General features: G+C 51.8%; 7 protein-coding genes across 9 annotated transcripts; 4 read left to right on the top strand and 3 right to left on the bottom strand.

Moving 5' to 3' along the window:
* Positions 1-32: 32 nt before the first annotated feature.
* PV09_00574 (uncharacterized protein) lies at positions 33-841 on the top strand (the record flags this gene model as incomplete). The annotated part of the gene is made up of 3 exons (XM_016353333.1): positions 33-122; positions 173-409; positions 470-841. The coding sequence occupies 3 exons, from the start codon at positions 33-35 to the stop codon at positions 839-841; spliced, it is 699 nt and encodes a 232-aa protein (XP_016218486.1).
* Positions 842-978: 137 nt separating this feature from the next.
* On the top strand, positions 979-2,113 carry PV09_00573 (uncharacterized protein; the record flags this gene model as incomplete). Its single annotated transcript, XM_016353332.1, has 2 exons — positions 979-1,027; positions 1,074-2,113. The coding sequence occupies 2 exons, from the start codon at positions 979-981 to the stop codon at positions 2,111-2,113; spliced, it is 1,089 nt and encodes a 362-aa protein (XP_016218485.1).
* Positions 2,114-2,296: 183 nt separating this feature from the next.
* PV09_00572 (chlorophyll synthesis pathway protein BchC) lies at positions 2,297-3,996 on the top strand. Its single transcript, XM_016353331.1, has 4 exons — positions 2,297-2,428; positions 2,608-2,742; positions 2,799-3,485; positions 3,585-3,996. Exons 1-4 carry the CDS (start codon positions 2,420-2,422, stop codon positions 3,825-3,827), a joined length of 1,074 nt encoding a protein of 357 aa, XP_016218484.1. The 5' UTR covers positions 2,297-2,419; the 3' UTR covers positions 3,828-3,996.
* A 359-nt stretch (positions 3,997-4,355) lies between these two features.
* PV09_00571 lies at positions 4,356-6,533 on the bottom strand. 2 transcript variants are annotated; one of them, XM_016353329.1, is made up of 3 exons: positions 5,277-6,533; positions 5,091-5,224; positions 4,356-5,035 (listed from the first exon to the last, which is right to left on the bottom strand). In XM_016353329.1, exons 1-3 carry the CDS (start codon positions 5,630-5,632, stop codon positions 4,926-4,928), a joined length of 600 nt encoding a protein of 199 aa, XP_016218482.1. In that variant the 5' UTR covers positions 5,633-6,533; the 3' UTR covers positions 4,356-4,925. The 2 variants fall into 2 exon arrangements, with proteins under 2 accessions (XP_016218482.1, XP_016218483.1); XM_016353330.1 differs by having other exon boundaries at positions 4,356-5,062; positions 5,120-5,224.
* Positions 6,534-8,692: 2,159 nt separating this feature from the next.
* On the bottom strand, positions 8,693-10,772 carry PV09_00570 (uncharacterized protein). Its single transcript, XM_016353328.1, has 6 exons — positions 10,610-10,772; positions 10,076-10,147; positions 9,712-10,018; positions 9,411-9,652; positions 9,287-9,357; positions 8,693-9,235 (listed from the first exon to the last, which is right to left on the bottom strand). The coding sequence occupies exons 2-6, from the start codon at positions 10,134-10,136 to the stop codon at positions 9,125-9,127; spliced, it is 792 nt and encodes a 263-aa protein (XP_016218481.1). The 5' UTR covers positions 10,137-10,147; positions 10,610-10,772; the 3' UTR covers positions 8,693-9,124.
* Positions 10,773-10,894: 122 nt separating this feature from the next.
* Positions 10,895-11,664, top strand: PV09_00569. 2 transcript variants are annotated; one of them, XM_016353327.1, is made up of 4 exons: positions 10,895-11,101; positions 11,156-11,221; positions 11,303-11,394; positions 11,475-11,664. In XM_016353327.1, exons 1-4 carry the CDS (start codon positions 10,989-10,991, stop codon positions 11,486-11,488), a joined length of 285 nt encoding a protein of 94 aa, XP_016218480.1. In that variant the 5' UTR covers positions 10,895-10,988; the 3' UTR covers positions 11,489-11,664. The 2 variants fall into 2 exon arrangements, with proteins under 2 accessions (XP_016218480.1, XP_016218479.1); XM_016353326.1 differs by having other exon boundaries at positions 11,303-11,664.
* Positions 11,665-12,183: 519 nt separating this feature from the next.
* PV09_00568 (uncharacterized protein) lies at positions 12,184-14,532 on the bottom strand. Its single transcript, XM_016353325.1, has 2 exons — positions 14,343-14,532; positions 12,184-14,248 (listed from the first exon to the last, which is right to left on the bottom strand). Exons 1-2 carry the CDS (start codon positions 14,455-14,457, stop codon positions 12,330-12,332), a joined length of 2,034 nt encoding a protein of 677 aa, XP_016218478.1. The 5' UTR covers positions 14,458-14,532; the 3' UTR covers positions 12,184-12,329.
* Between the last annotated feature and the right edge of the window lie 156 nt (positions 14,533-14,688).

Raw genomic sequence — 14,688 nt, 5'->3', positions numbered from 1 at the left:
GTTCGGCTGCACAATAATTGTTTTCTGATCCAATGTATCCACCTCAGCGACAGCTGGCGTACGCGCCGACGCCGTATTCTTACACTCCCTCCTCGCTTTCCGCAACGATTAATCTAGACGAAGTATGCTTGTGAGCGGAAGGGAATGTTACGAATGATAACAACGGCTTTAGGAAGTCAAAGTCGCCTCTAACAATTCTGAGCGAGAATTATACGAGTCCCTGGCGGAGCTATATAGCATCATCGTTACTCTAGACGCAATTGAGAAGGCGTACCTCAAGGACTCGATATCCGAGGAAGACTATGCAGAGACATGCGGACGGCTGTTGAAGCAATACAAGTCTCATTTACAGGACGAGAACATCTCAAAGAACTTTGGCGACTTGGAGACGTTCATGCGCAAATGGGATGTGAGTTTGGCAATCACTGCAGCGTCGCCTAGGTCCATTCGTAACTAACATTTTGCGCAGATAGAATGTCCCCGAGCAAGGGAAAGAATACGCATAGGACTAGTTGAGCAGAGTACTACGCGTCCAGCAGCAGCGTCTGGATCTGAGGCAAATACGGCGCTAGTCATGACCGCGACCGAAAACTTCATCACGCTCCTCGATGCTATCAAGATTGGCATGGTGGAGAAGGACATGCTGCATCCACTTCTAGTTGATGTGATTCAGTCAGTGAACAAGGTTACGGATGTTGAATTTGATAGCAAGAGTGAGATTGTGAAGTGGCTAATCAAACTCAATCAAATGGGCGCCGCGGAGAAGCTCAGCTCCGAAGATCAACGCCAGTTCCAATTTGATATGGACCAAGCGTATAAGGGCTTTAAGAAGAGCATATGAGCAGTATAACTGACTATATGTTCTGCGATTTTGTCGTGTGCTGTTACTCTCGAACTTGGTTCGGCTTTAAGTCGGCGTTAAGCTGACCATCTTTTCTTCGCCCACCACTTGACCACTTACACCAAATTTCAGTGCAAATGCTCGACTCAGGAACGTTGACAGAATCTTTTGTCAACGTATTGCACGGTACGTCATAACAACTGCACTAGAAGTAATCACTAAACATGAAAAGTGTTCGACTTGCCGCAGCTGCACAACAAACCTTCCGTTTCAGAGTTGCACCAAGCCCTCAAGCTCCTCGCGATCGAAACACCATCATGGGAGAAAGGTAGCCAAAATATAGGCAGGGGGGCCTTCAACATTCAGCAAAGATGCCGAGTTGCACCAGAAGGCGTGCCGAAATACCTCACGTCTATAATTGCAAGTCCATTAAACTGGATCCAAAATGAGGAGCAAAAGGTGGCTATCTGGGAAGAGGCAAGTCTTAGACTTGCAGAGAGGTCTGGTAGAACTGCTATGCCGGCGATTTCACGAACTTTCATAATACCCAAGAAGGATGGTGGAGACTTCGAGCTTCAGATTTACGAGCCGTCCATTACGGGAGATAGTCTTGGTCTCAAGACCTGGGCCGCTTCATACCTTTTGTCGAAGCGGCTTCACGCTATCAATATTCATAGACTAGATGATGGACCATTGCGCATCCTTGAGTTGGGTTCGGGGACGGGTTTGGTGGGAATGGCTGCGGCTGCCATACTCGGCGCGGAAGTGATTCTCACAGATCTGCCAGACATCGAAGGGAATCTGGCGCGCAATGTTAAGCAGAATGAAGTTGTTATTCAACAACACTCCGGTGTGGCAAGAACTGCAGTCCTCGATTGGACACAGCCCGAATGCATCATCTCATCGAAAATCAGCGTATCGACGGACTCGAACTCTGGCCTCGACAGCGCGACCAAGATTGACAAATTTCCCGTCATAGTCGCAGCCGACTCTATCTATTCGGCCGAGCATCCGCGTATGCTCGTAAACACCGTGAAGTCTTGGCTTGCCGCCGGTTCTGCGTCACGGGTCATAGTCGAGCTCCCGATTCGAGACGGCTATTGCGCCGAGATCAATGAATTCCGGCAAGGAATGCTCAGAATCGGGCTTGAAGTGCTCGAAGACGGTGAAGAGACAGGTTACGATGATTGGGGAGGCAGTTCGGAGGACGAACTGCAGGAAGTGAAGTGCTGGTGGTCGATTTGGGCATGGGAGAGGAAACTGCCAAATTAAAATAGAATTAGATCGTATAGAAGGAATAGAGGATTTCTTGACGTTTTGACCTCAAGAGTCTCTACTGCTGTGTTGAATTTTGCCCCTCTTTCAAGACCGGTAGATCTACCACCGAAAGGGACCCTTGCATTGGTGCGTAAATAGCACGCTGACATCAAATGCTAGGCGATATTCGATGACCCCGTTGCAACGTAGTATTTTTTTTCCCAAAGGGAAACCCTTTTGACTTTCTGTTAGCAATTCGTTCAAGAACTTTTCCGTCGGCAGATTTTTTATTTCTTCATTTATTTCTAATACGACGCAAAAATGGGCGTGGTAAGTGCAATCCACAGGAAAAAGGTCTCTCCGAAACGAGAAGCTACCCCGCGCGAATCGCATGCTGGTTGAGCTTTTTGCAAACGGGATATTCCACCCTCTTCAGGATTCTTGCAAGCTTTGGCTGTTGCGTCCTCACGAAGTATTGCGGAGTGGGCAACGCTAATTGGGTGTCTCAGCAAGGCCAAAACCCGTCGTTCGTGCTGCAGAAGCAGGATGAGTTCAAGTTCGAAGACCGGCCCGTTCCCACGTTGGACGACGATCCGCACGATGTCCTCATCGAAGTAAAGTATACGGGTATCTGCGGCAGCGACGTACGTTTCTTGACTGCACCGCGTTTGTCTCCGTCGTTGCTGATAAGGCATGTCAGGTCCACTACTGGACACACGGCCGCATTGGTTCCTATGTCGTTGAAGGCCCGATGACGCTCGGCCACGAATCCGCCGGCATCGTTCACAGCGTTGGCAGCCACGTCAAGACGCTGAAGCCGGGCGACCACGTGGCGATGGAACCCGGTGTACCGTGCCGGCGCTGCGTGCGCTGCAAGTCCGGATTCTACAACTTGTGTCCTGACATGCGGTTCGCTGCCACGCCACCCATCGACGGGACTCTCACGCGGTACTATAAGCTCCCGGAGGACTTTTGCTACAAGTTACCCCACGGCATGACGCTGCAGGAAGGCGCCTTAATGGAGCCTACAGCAGTGGCGGTTCATGTGTGTAAGCAGGCAGAGGTCAAGCTGAAGGATACGCTCGTCGTGTTTGGCGCCGGCCCGGTCGGTTTGCTCTCGTGTGCTGTGGGCAAGGCCTTCGGTGCGTCCAAGGTCATTTGCGTTGATATCAATGAGGAGCGTCTGAAGTTCGCAAAGGAGTATGCAGCAACGGGAGTATATCAGAGCCAACGCATCCCGGCCGAAGAGAACGCGCGGAACATCATTGACCAGTTCGGCCTTGGAGAGGGTGCCGACTGTGTAATTGACGCTACAGGCGCGGAGCCGTGCATACAGACATGCGTTCACGTTCTTCGGAAGGGCGGCACGTATTGTCAAGCGGGCATGGTAGGTTCTCCCCTCTTCCCCACCCCGCAAATCCCCTAGCCCTGTCAAGCATCAAGATTGTAACGGCATTTCGGATAGCAAGCTCACAAAGCGACTCAGGGTCCCTCCGACATTACCTTTCCGATTGGCGCGCTATGCGGCAAAGAGCTCACCGTGAGAGGATCCTTCCGCTACAAGAGTGGTGACTATGCCGTTGCGCTCGATCTCGTGTCTTCAGGTAAACTCAACGTCAAACCGCTTATCTCGAAGACGGTCGCGTTCGAGGAGGCCGAACAGGCTTTCCATGACGTCAAGGCTGCAAGGGGGATTAAAATACTGATCGAGGGACCTGTTGTTCCATGAACGTGGGTTTTAGGAACCGGGGGAAAAAACCGGGCGGGTGGACGGATGTTGTTAGATTCAATAAACCATCATCCAGTAGCATGGATGTCGTAGTCTTGTCCGTCATGGTTTGAACCTCAGGACCCTGCATTCAGTTGCCTTACTCTGTCAAAGGAAGATTTCACATCCATTCTTCTTGTTGCAGCAGCCGTACTTTTTTCGTAAACCTGGTGATTCTTCCATTTCCGAGCCCGACTGTTTCAGGACGGAACGTTTAAGTGATAGTTTTGTCCTCAGTGGCTCGAGCGTTCAGCCACCTACGACGTTATCTTAGAGCCTTGCCAGCTTCTGCATGAAGTTGGTTCACGACGATCCAAATTTGTATGCTCGCTGTGTTTGCTGCGCGTTTGAGGGGGTGCGGCCATACGCCGCACCACTGGGGTCGAACTACGATGGCACTTGATGCATGTCCTGGAAGCGTAATGAAAAACCTTAAAATCACGGCTATGCCAATGTTATACGGCGATATACGGAAAAGAACATTAGACGAAGGGATAAAGGTAAAGGAGGAACACCTTTACAAGCACAGGTACCATTCAAGATGTCTAAGCAGCTCGTTTACAGCAGTAGCGGCCGTCGTTGACTGTCTGCAGCAAGTGGACCTAGCCCAAATCAAGTCGTGCTCCACCACGTGCGATATTTCACCCTGAGAACTCCGTTGAGGAATACTAGACGTGATATCCTTCCCGAGTGATAAGCTCGTATTTTGAATTCTCCGCCAGTCAATAATTTCGAACAGTAAAGCTCGTCATTCATCCAGAACACCATGTTGCCTGCGCGATTAACGACAGGCCAAAATCCTTATTGATAATCAAACTCCAACATGTAGGCAGCACAAGTTCAAGGGGAAAAGTGTTGCAAATGCAGAAGAATGCCCCCGTGAATGCAGTGACGTGAAGAATGAGTTTTACAGTAGCCATTTCGTATGCTCGGCCATGTGTCTAGACTGAAAGAGCATCGATAACCGTAACAGGTGTAATAATGCTTTAAATGGATTTTGTTCGAATCGTAGACGTCGTAACGCTGCACAACTATCGCTGAGCAACTGTCACGAGACTACTACGAAGCGATTATCGACACGAAGTTGTTCTTTTGGTCGAGCGATCCCTGCGTGGGGCTATTTTCGTTGCTTGCCTTTGCCTTTGGTGGCGCCGGCAGCAGTGATTTTGCTAGTTTGCATGAGCTCTCCAATATATCTGCAAAGGATTTCCGTTAGCAACTAACCACACCAATCATAGAGTATGCCGACATACGACTGCAAGAAGCGGTTGCCGCCCTCCAGTTTCTCGTGCTCAGCTTTGACAGATTCCACACGATCGACGAGGCTCAGCAAGCTCGCCTGAAGCTGCTTCGATTGTCTGGGCTGCGTGTAAGCTGAGATAATTAGATGCGTTTCCATGCACTGCTCACTCTATCATGTTTTGTCTGAGGCCTTCTTCAAGACGATCAACTTCTTCGCTACTTCGGCGCGGGCTCATCGTTCTCGCATCGCCCTCGTCGTACTCCTCCTCGATCTCTAACGTTCGCGTACCGGCGGGAACAATGATCGTGCCACTGGACTTTCGGGTGTGCAGCTTCGGTCGTTGCGGTTTTTGAGCACTTCTGGAGGTGCTCTCCGCTTCGCTAGCCGAGCCAGATCTCGAAGACGAAGTGTTGCTGATTTGGTCGACGTCTGTAGGCGACTTGACCCACGACGGTGATTGTTCCGTTGCGCTAGGGACTGACGAGACTGGGTCATCTCTTCGCTGCTCTGAAGAAAGCGACATGATCTCAGATCTGAGAGCTAGTCACCGGATCTCCGAGAAACAGCAGGAGCAGAAAATTAGAGCGAAAAGCCGGCGTGGATTTGGCCGTCGGAGGAGGAGGACACCTCTCGGAACTAGAAAGGGTGGACGCGATGGACAGGTTATATCGGAAGGCAGCACCCCGCTACAATCCAGTTATCGTCGTCTGCCTTCTCGAGGGGCAGAGGCAGGTGCTTGACTCTGCAGCTGGTCCTGGCGCTTGGTTGCTGAATCAGACGACCGAATAAAGAATTCGTGGACCCTGGCGCGTATGACGATACAACAGATGCGAGTGATGTATCCTAACACACGAGGCCGAAAAGAGGAACACCAGCTTCGCTCTAGGCGTCGGCGCGATGGCGAGGGAAAGTCTGGCTTGAAGCGGCGGTTGGGTCCGACGGGAGACTGTATTGAACTCGGAGAGAAAGGGACATGCAAACCGCTCAGATGCTACGCGCACGTTTGGGCCGTACGGTAAGAGGGGGCCAGATCGCGCCCTTTGGGACTGCAAGCAATAACGACGGCAAGCCGGTGAGGGACAGCCGAACAACCCAGGCACGCCAGCGTCGGACGAGTTAGCTCCAGACGATGCGGCTGACCACGAAGTACCAAAACGCTTGAGCTTGCTCGAGCGGAGGAGGCAGCGTTTAAAGAGACAACGCTGCGGCGGGTAGCGTTTTGTGGGACTTCACGGGAGCTAGGGATAAGGCCCTTCACGAAATTGCGCTCTGCTGGAAGCCTGCCTTGAAGGGGCGTTGAGGTGTCGATGACGAGCGTTGCATCACAATGTTTGGCGGTGAAGTAGACAGCGAGGGGACGAGCTGAGGATTTTTCGCAGCGCGTGGGTTCGGCTGGTCACTGGCGGTCCAGCAGCCTCTCTTACACCTGACGCTCGCTGTTGGGATCGCAAAGGACGAGCTAGCAGTTGCAGGATAATTTGAGCGGTGATCACAAAGACAGCGACATGGGACGCCGGCGCTGGTCTCTGACAAAGATCGTCGCGCTGCTGCTGCTGCCGCTGCCGATGTTGCTCCTGCTGGGCGGATGAAGCTTGCGGGCCCCAAGACCCAGGGCTGCGCTAAGACACTGACATCATTGGGCGCAGCGGGTCCGCCGGCCGGGCGAGCGCCATTGGCCCAGCGACCGAAGATCACTGGGTCGCCCCAACTCGGAACTCGTCGTGGCCCAGTCGATCCCACCGTCGGAGACGAGCGAACACAGTCCTCCGAGCGCTCGTCGTGTGCTTCAGAACCCGCGCCATCGCCTCTTTCGTGCTCTTCAGCCCATACGTCGCGCCATTCTCGACGCCGTTGTCTGCGCCCAGGCCTCGCCCACGACGTCCCACGCTCCGTCCGATGACTTGTGCCCACGCATGGTACGCCGTGATGTCGAAGAGGTACGCGGCGATGTAATCGTCGAAGGCCCCCAGATGTTACGGGCGATCGTCGGCAATCTCTTGCTCAAAACGTGACATGCCGAAAAATTTCGATCTTGGGTGGTCCAAGGCTTACATTGCCCGCTAGCGAAGGTGAACTGCCTGCCGTCTACGGGCCACATGCTATGATCCAAGGGCGTCTTGCAAGGAGAAACCTCCAGGAAGCATCTCCCACGCTCTCTAGCCTGCTTCCCCCACACAGCCGTGCATTTGGAGGTACAGGTCGCTATTTTCCTCTCCCCGGCACTCATATCAACCGCCGGCGGCACCATGGATACGGTTTGCAGTTGCAAACGTGACGAGTACATCCAGGAGGAATGCGTGTACCCATCTCCCTGCGTCTGACACGTTTTGTTCATCTGCTATTCCAGAGACCGCGACGTTTATGAAGATAGCAGGGTGTAGCATTTCCGTCATAGAGCTCCTATAGTGTCCAACAAAACCAGACGTTTCCACGGATATTTCTCCAACCGTCCGAGCGGCCGAAGGCCTCGTAACAGCAACGATTTGCGGTCAAAGTCTCCTCCTGACCCAACTTTGCAACATCAGCATTATGCGATACCCAATCATAGCACACGGGATGGGGCAAACGGCTGCCGGGCCGCTTATTTCTTTGCACATTTCACGACTGTCAGCGACCTCCAGCAGATCATCCTCCAGATTTGTATCCAGCTCCTCGCGCTCATTGATCGCCAATGGATACAAGAAGGGACTGAACACACCGGCTACTCCTGGTCACGGTGTCAGTCAGCCGGACTCATGCTTTGGGAAATGAAAAAAAATTCTGCGGCAGCTCATGGATCGTCACAGCCATGGAAAGGCCGTTTTCATGTCATGCAGGCGTACATTAGAGTTGTACAACATTAAAATAGTTCATCAATATCAGTCCTTTCAGAAGCACATTATATATCTTGACCGTGTCAACCCCCCCAAAAAGAATAAAATCAAATAGACGTAGTCCTTCGTCTCTGCCATGTTAGGGAAGGAAAGACCCAGTTAGAAGACAAAAGAAGCAACCATTCTAGCTCTATCGGCGGTCGGTCGCTGGGCCAGAAAATGGGATGCCAGCCATCGACGCCGCTACGCTGAACGGCAAAGCCTTATTTTTCGTTCGCACCTTGTGCATAACAAGGACAGACCATGTCCGCACTCACCTTCCTGTGAGGCTGCGGTAGTGTCCGCGAGCAGGGAGCACAGATCCGTGCTCTGGGTGACATACATGTAGAAGCTGGCACGGGGCGTGTGCGCTTTCGTAATAGGTTATCCGGAGCGAGCGTGCCGTAGAACTATACGTGTGAGCAGAGCCAGCGAGCAGACCTTGGGTGTACATTGATTGAGAGGCTCTGTGTGCTCTGAAGGGTGCATCCTTGTGTTCACGTCAGTTGAGCCGCGCCTTCATCATCTCCACTTTTCATCATTTCGGCTTTGGCCGCAGCGTGTCTGCCATTTGATCTAGATGATGGCATGCAAGTTTGGAGGATCTGCTTGTTCTCCGCGACGGCATCTGGATGCTGCACACGTCCAAGAATAAGCAGTGAAGAAGTACGAATGTGCTTGACGAAAGGCACGAATCACAATAACGAGTGGGATGCCACAGGAAAGAACCATCTTTAAGGTTTGAAGGTTTTATTCGATTGGTCAACGTGTGGTTTTCGGTTGCTTTCTAGGTGTGGTGTAGGTAAGAGCAGGAAAAAGACAACTCAGAGCCCCATTCCGGCTCTCTCGTTCGAAGACAATTGAACCTCTTTCATTTCTTCTTCTTCTGACGATACCTAAGAGGAGGATAACAGCCAGATGCTAGTCCACCTGTTGCAAAGACTCCTCTCTCTCGATACTAACAAAAAAATGCAGAAATGGAAAGAGCAAAACTTCTACGATAGAGAGATGGTGGCAATGAGCAGGTTTTCCGTCAATTGGTGACTGCGTCGTAATGGTGAGTGTGTTGTGGTGAGACGATTGCACAAGTCTACTAGCATTCATGAATCCGCGCGTCCTTCCTTTGCGCCCGACAAGCCCCCCGGATGCTAAGAACAAAGCATTTACTCGGCTGGCTTAGCCTCCTCATTTGCAGCAGGCGCAGGTGCCTCGGCGGCCTCAGCAGGCTTCTCCTCAGTCGCAGCAGCCTCAGCCTCGGATGAGGTCCAGAGAGTCTACGTTTGTTAGCTCGCATCTCCAACTTCAGACAATGATTTAAAACCCACCAGGTTGTCTCGGAGGAGTTGCATGATCAGCGTGGAGTCCTTGTAGCTCTCCTCGCTTAGCGTATCGAGCTCTGTCATGACGAGTAAGTATCGCGTTTGGTCAGAAGAGATTGGTTACACAAACCGGCAATGGCATCATCGAAAGCCTGCTTGGCAAGGTGGCAAGCCTGATCTGGGGCATTGAGAATCTCGTAGTAGAAGACGGAGAAGTTGAGGGCAAGACCAAGTCGAATGGGGTGCGTTGGGGCCAAGTCGGTCTGGGCAACTTCGGTAGCGGCCTTGTAGGCCTCAAGAGACTTGTCGGCCGAAGACTTCCGCTTGTCGCCGACGGCAAATTCAGCAAGATAGCGGTGGTAATCACCCTTCCTGTTTGTTCGCAAGTTTAGTGATCACTCATCACGATATCATAGATGCTGAAGCCTTACATTTTGTGGTAGAAGACCTTAGACTCGCCGCTCTGGGCAGATGGAATTAAATGCTTGTCAAGCACCTCAAGAATATCCTCGCAGATACCACCGAGCTCGTTCTCGATCTTTTGGCGATACTCCTTGATGAGAGCGACCTGACTCTCGTTGCCCTTCGATTCCTCCTTCTGCTCGATCGAGGTGACGATTCTCCAGGACGCGCGGCGAGCACCAATAACATTCTTATAGGCAACTGACAGAAGATTTCGCTCCTCGACTGACAACTCTTGGTCGGCAGATGCGACAGTCTTCATGTTCTCGACCATTTCTGATCTCTGTTATTAGCGCTGTCCTATATCATCCCCGCAGGGAAAGTTAGACTCACCTTCATAACGCTCAGCCTGCTCGGCGAGCTTAGCGAGGTAGACAGAGTCTTCGTAACCCATGTTGACGAAACCTGGTGAGATACAGTCAGTATCGTTATGTGATCATACCATGAGTTGTATGATGTCCAATTTCGAACGATAACGCATTCTGTCCAGGGGTACAGTGACCAGTGCTCGCGCGCAACGTCTGCTGCATGCCCACGCCATTCCTGAAAGCTGAACGACCATGGTCCACTGTTCAGTTGGGAAGCGAAAGAGAATTTGTCTGCCTGGCATTCGTGCGCCCATCATCTAATGCGGAACCGTCGTGCGCAGGACAAATGGGAAGTGAAGTGGAGATGTGGCACAGCCCCGGCTGCAAGAGGCGCGATAACTCAATGCTGATGGGGTGGTAGCGACATCGAGATCGCGGAGCAGCAGTTGCAACGACAGCGACTTCAGGCGACGTTCAGATGTCGTTGGCGATACGGGTGCAGAGTGTGCAAGATGTGTGCAGAAAGATGACGAAAGGGATTGCTGGGGGGTGAAGTTACCTGATTACGGTCTTTATCTAGAATCGAAGGTTCGGCAACGAACAGAGTCGTGGTTAGCAGGAAGTAGGCTTTGAGATGCGAAAGAACGCGACGTTGGAATGGTAACGGACGGCGAGGTGTGGGTGAGGGGTGATGTTGTTGTGTGTCGGTGTCAGGAAGTACTTCGGTTTCTGTTGACCTTTGCTTTGCGGCGGTCCGTGCTTGCCCTCACTGTGGGCTCGACACGTGACCACGAACGTCATGGGCTCCGGGAAGCTTCGACCAGCGGACCTGGTGACCTGATTGGCATCACCCCATTCAGCCAATTGCTTGCTATATACTAGCTGTTCTTCAACCTTCATCAAAACAACTTTCCATTGACCACCTCCCATTGACCATCATGCTTCGAACACGAGTCCCCACCATCAGCCGCTCGCTGCTTGCCCGCAGAAGCTTTGCATACACGCCGAGAATCATGGCCGAGGGCGATACTGGAGCTCCACGCGCAACCGGGTAGGCTCACGCCATCTTCAATCAGCGGGTTTCCATTGCTAAACATGATAACAGTGATGCCTTCACCAAGCGTGAGAAGGCAGCCGAGGAAATGTACATTCGGCAGGAAGAGCAGGCCAAGTCAGTAGCCAAGTTTCCTTCTCGATCGTCGTAATTGCAGATGGAAGCTTCGGTATAGCTAATACGTGGATCCTACAACAGGCTAAAGGCCCTCAGGGAGAAGATCAAGAATGCGCAAAAGCACATGGATGAGCTCGATAGCTACATCCAGGAGACTATGAAAGGACAAGGTGGTGAGCAACATTAGGCGAACTTACGCGAAGCCTCTCTCTACTCCAGTCGTCGCAGAGGCAAAACTGATCACCACAAGCAGGAGAGAAGCACTGAGTGGGAATTTGCAAGGCAAAAAGTGGCTGCAGCGCGCACAAGCATACAGCATGTATAGCACGAATGCTCCTGCGGAGATTGTCGTTTGAGCTTGATTAGTGTACACTAATCTCAACTCCGATGTGGACAGCACAAATATTTACAATTGCAGTCTTTGCATTGTCTTTCACCAAGAATCTTGCCCCAGTCGCACCGTGCCATCGCTCTGCCGTCGGATGCAGCCCATGTGACACGTTCCTAATCTTTCCGAACTTGTTCTCCTCACCATCTTCTCATCCTGCCTTAACCACGCTGCCTATACAGAGTCGTATCCTAAAATGCCATGACTACGCAATCGTTTTGTTCAAAACTCGCCACACACGGCCATCGGTTCGATAACCTCGCGACCGTAGCACGTCTGCCGTACTCCACGCTAAGACCCGTCCAAAGGCGCCCTGCTGTTGAAAGTGGCCCCTGTGCCCTTGACATGGAAGTATGATTCGACGATCTTGCAGTTTTTTTGTTACAATCTTGGATGTACGCAAACTTTGTCCAATACCGTCCAGTTCTCTCCTAATGAGGAGAGTCCCGCACGAATCGTCTTTCAATCCGTTTCTTTCTGTGAGCAAAATATTCAGGAGGGATCCGGAGGGATAGAAACTGGCGGAAGATGTCAAATATAGGCTTCGAATCAGCTGGTTCGATGTTTAAGAATGTGTTAGACGCCGGATAATCTCTATTGATCGCTCTATTCTATCTCTATCCGGGTAAACTAGGGCGACGGAGGCCTTTTCGCTAGCCTTACAGCCTATCGAGGAACAAAGGCTAGTGGGCATGATATTCCATCGTCTCGTTGTCTGAGTCACAAATTGCCTCCCCCAGCGTTAAGCCCAAGATGTCTCATGAAATTCAACTCGTTGGCATGCGCCCTCAGCACTTGCCCCATCTCCACATCATATTCTTTCTCCTCTCTCCTCCTCTGAGCATTCTCAAAGCTCTCGGCGTGTTCTTCGACAGTAATTGCTTCCCACTTCGGCCGCCCAAAGCTGAGCATACCAAGCTTGCCCTCACCTGTCCATATGACAAGGTTGTCTTCGCCGTAGCGGCTAGCGTGTGCTGCAGTTGTCGATTTGGGACGCGTGGGTAGTAAAAGCTGCACAATATCTTCCGGGGTTTGTTCTTGAAGGCCCATCGCTGTGCCGTAAGTGGCGCGTAGATCCTGTCGCATGTCTGCACTGTTTGTGCCGCGAGCAAGGTCGTTCAGATTCCACGTTCTAACCGGTGAAAAGCCATCGCGTTCGACCCAACGTACGTTGCCATCTCCATCTGAGAAGACGATCTTTGCGCCATGAGGAGCGACGGAGAGGAGCTTTGAGCTACTTGCAGTTTGCCTGTTCAGGAAACTCGTACTTCTTGTCCTCGCACCCGTGTAATCAGAGGATAGAGTCGTTCGTGTAGGATCTGGGCTTAAGCCGTACAGTTCAAGGGAGCCCTTTCCTTTATACTCGCCAGCTGCAAGAAGTGTTGTTCCCGGAATGGCTTTCGCATCAGCAATTTCTGCCTCGGAGAGCGAGTTCGTGGTCATGAGACTGAGCTCACGAGGCAGGAACGGGTTTGGTATGCTTCTTAGACAAGAAAGTCGCGCCCCAGAATGCAAGTGACCACGAAGCTTGGGGAAGTAGCGCCGATCGTAGTTCAGTAGCGATGTAAAGCGTCCAGCGACCCAGATGGAGCCATTTCCGTCCCATGCTCGATCTTCAGGAAGATGAAGGATAGACAGTGGACCAGGTTGAGCGAGGGTGGCATATGATTGATTTCTGTTCCCGTGTAGCATTGAGAAATTGTGGCGAGGATTGCCAGCTATAAGCTCGACTCTGCTATGTGATGTTGGTCGTACACTGCCCGTCTTGAGAGCACGAGGATCGTACATGTGCAATGTCATATTTGTACCTACCGTCATTGGTGTCGGGTATCGCGCCTCGGAGAGCGCTGTAATCGGCCAAGGATACGTCTCCCTGCTCACCTCTCTGAGTGTCCGGAGATCGATTTCAACGAGCTGATTAAGAACACCAAAGTACGCGCGCTGTGTCATGCTATCCACCGAAACGCACTCCACTGCGCCCGTCTCTGTCATATGAGCTTTCGTTCTCTCAAGTTCATGTTCTTCCTCCTTGCCCGTGAAACCAACGAGCACTCCAGCCCTACTCCTGCCAATGAGCCTGCCTCTGAGGCCTTCCTCCTCAGCTTCCCATACGCGTACGCTGCCGTCCTCCATAGCTCCCACGATCTTATCTGCGACCTCTCCATCATTTGTGTAGAATATCCCTGCTCCGGTAACCTCGACCCGACCTTTCTTATCGTAATCCTCCTCTGTATTTGTGTTCCCAACGCCTTCAAACCAATCTACTGTGACCTCAGCATGCCTTTGCATAAACTCCTCCCGCCACATTATTTTCTCTCCAGGGTATTCTGGGTCCCAGTTAGCCATCACTCTTCTTCTCTCCTTTGAAGCTCTCCGAATCCTCTCAATTTCGGCGCTCGCATGTCTCTCATCCGCGAGTGCAGAGGGCTCCTGTCGCAGCTGCCCAGCCATGTCTAGCATGGCTCTAAGAAGAGGTGCATAGCGTGTGTCGCTGTTCATAAGATCAAGGTTGTGTAGCCGGCGCCGCTCGGCATGCGATTTTGCGAAAACATGCTGCTTCCATAGGGCCGCGTCGTTGCAGAGGCTGTAGAAGCGGCGATTCACTCGGCATATACGCGCGAGCTCCAAGGGTTCCAAGTCTATCATTGCGTTAGCCACGCACGATCTTTGCTAGCGGTTATACATCAAGGGAACATGTGGAGGGGCAGTTGCAAACGGCAGTTGACAGCATACAGGATATGATGTGAAGTAATATCTCGGGAGGTAAAGTGTCCAGCGGCATTTTAGAACTCGAGTGAGGGAATAAAGAGCTCAAGTATGCGGAAAGCTTGGAGAACAAATCCCTCATTTCTTAAATCATTGTTCAGGTACGACGTGTGCAGCACTACATGCGTACCTGCAGCAAGTCGAGCCTCGGGATGCGTGAGGTCATTTACAACACGAGGCCGTGGAGCTTGGCGGGGTGGGTGGTTCTGCTGCTCGCAACAGTCTCAGGCACAATACTATCAATGAAACTGAAGAGATCTCTCCCTCTGCTTCTTCCATCAACATCTCATATATGTTATCCGAGACGTATAGA

Source organism: Verruconis gallopava (assembly GCF_000836295.1).
Source record: "Verruconis gallopava strain CBS 43764 unplaced genomic scaffold supercont1.2, whole genome shotgun sequence".
Classification (NCBI taxonomy): domain Eukaryota; kingdom Fungi; phylum Ascomycota; class Dothideomycetes; order Venturiales; family Sympoventuriaceae; genus Verruconis; species Verruconis gallopava.
The sequence above is the reverse complement of the archived record's forward strand: the minus strand, read 5'-3'. Positions and strand labels throughout refer to the sequence as shown.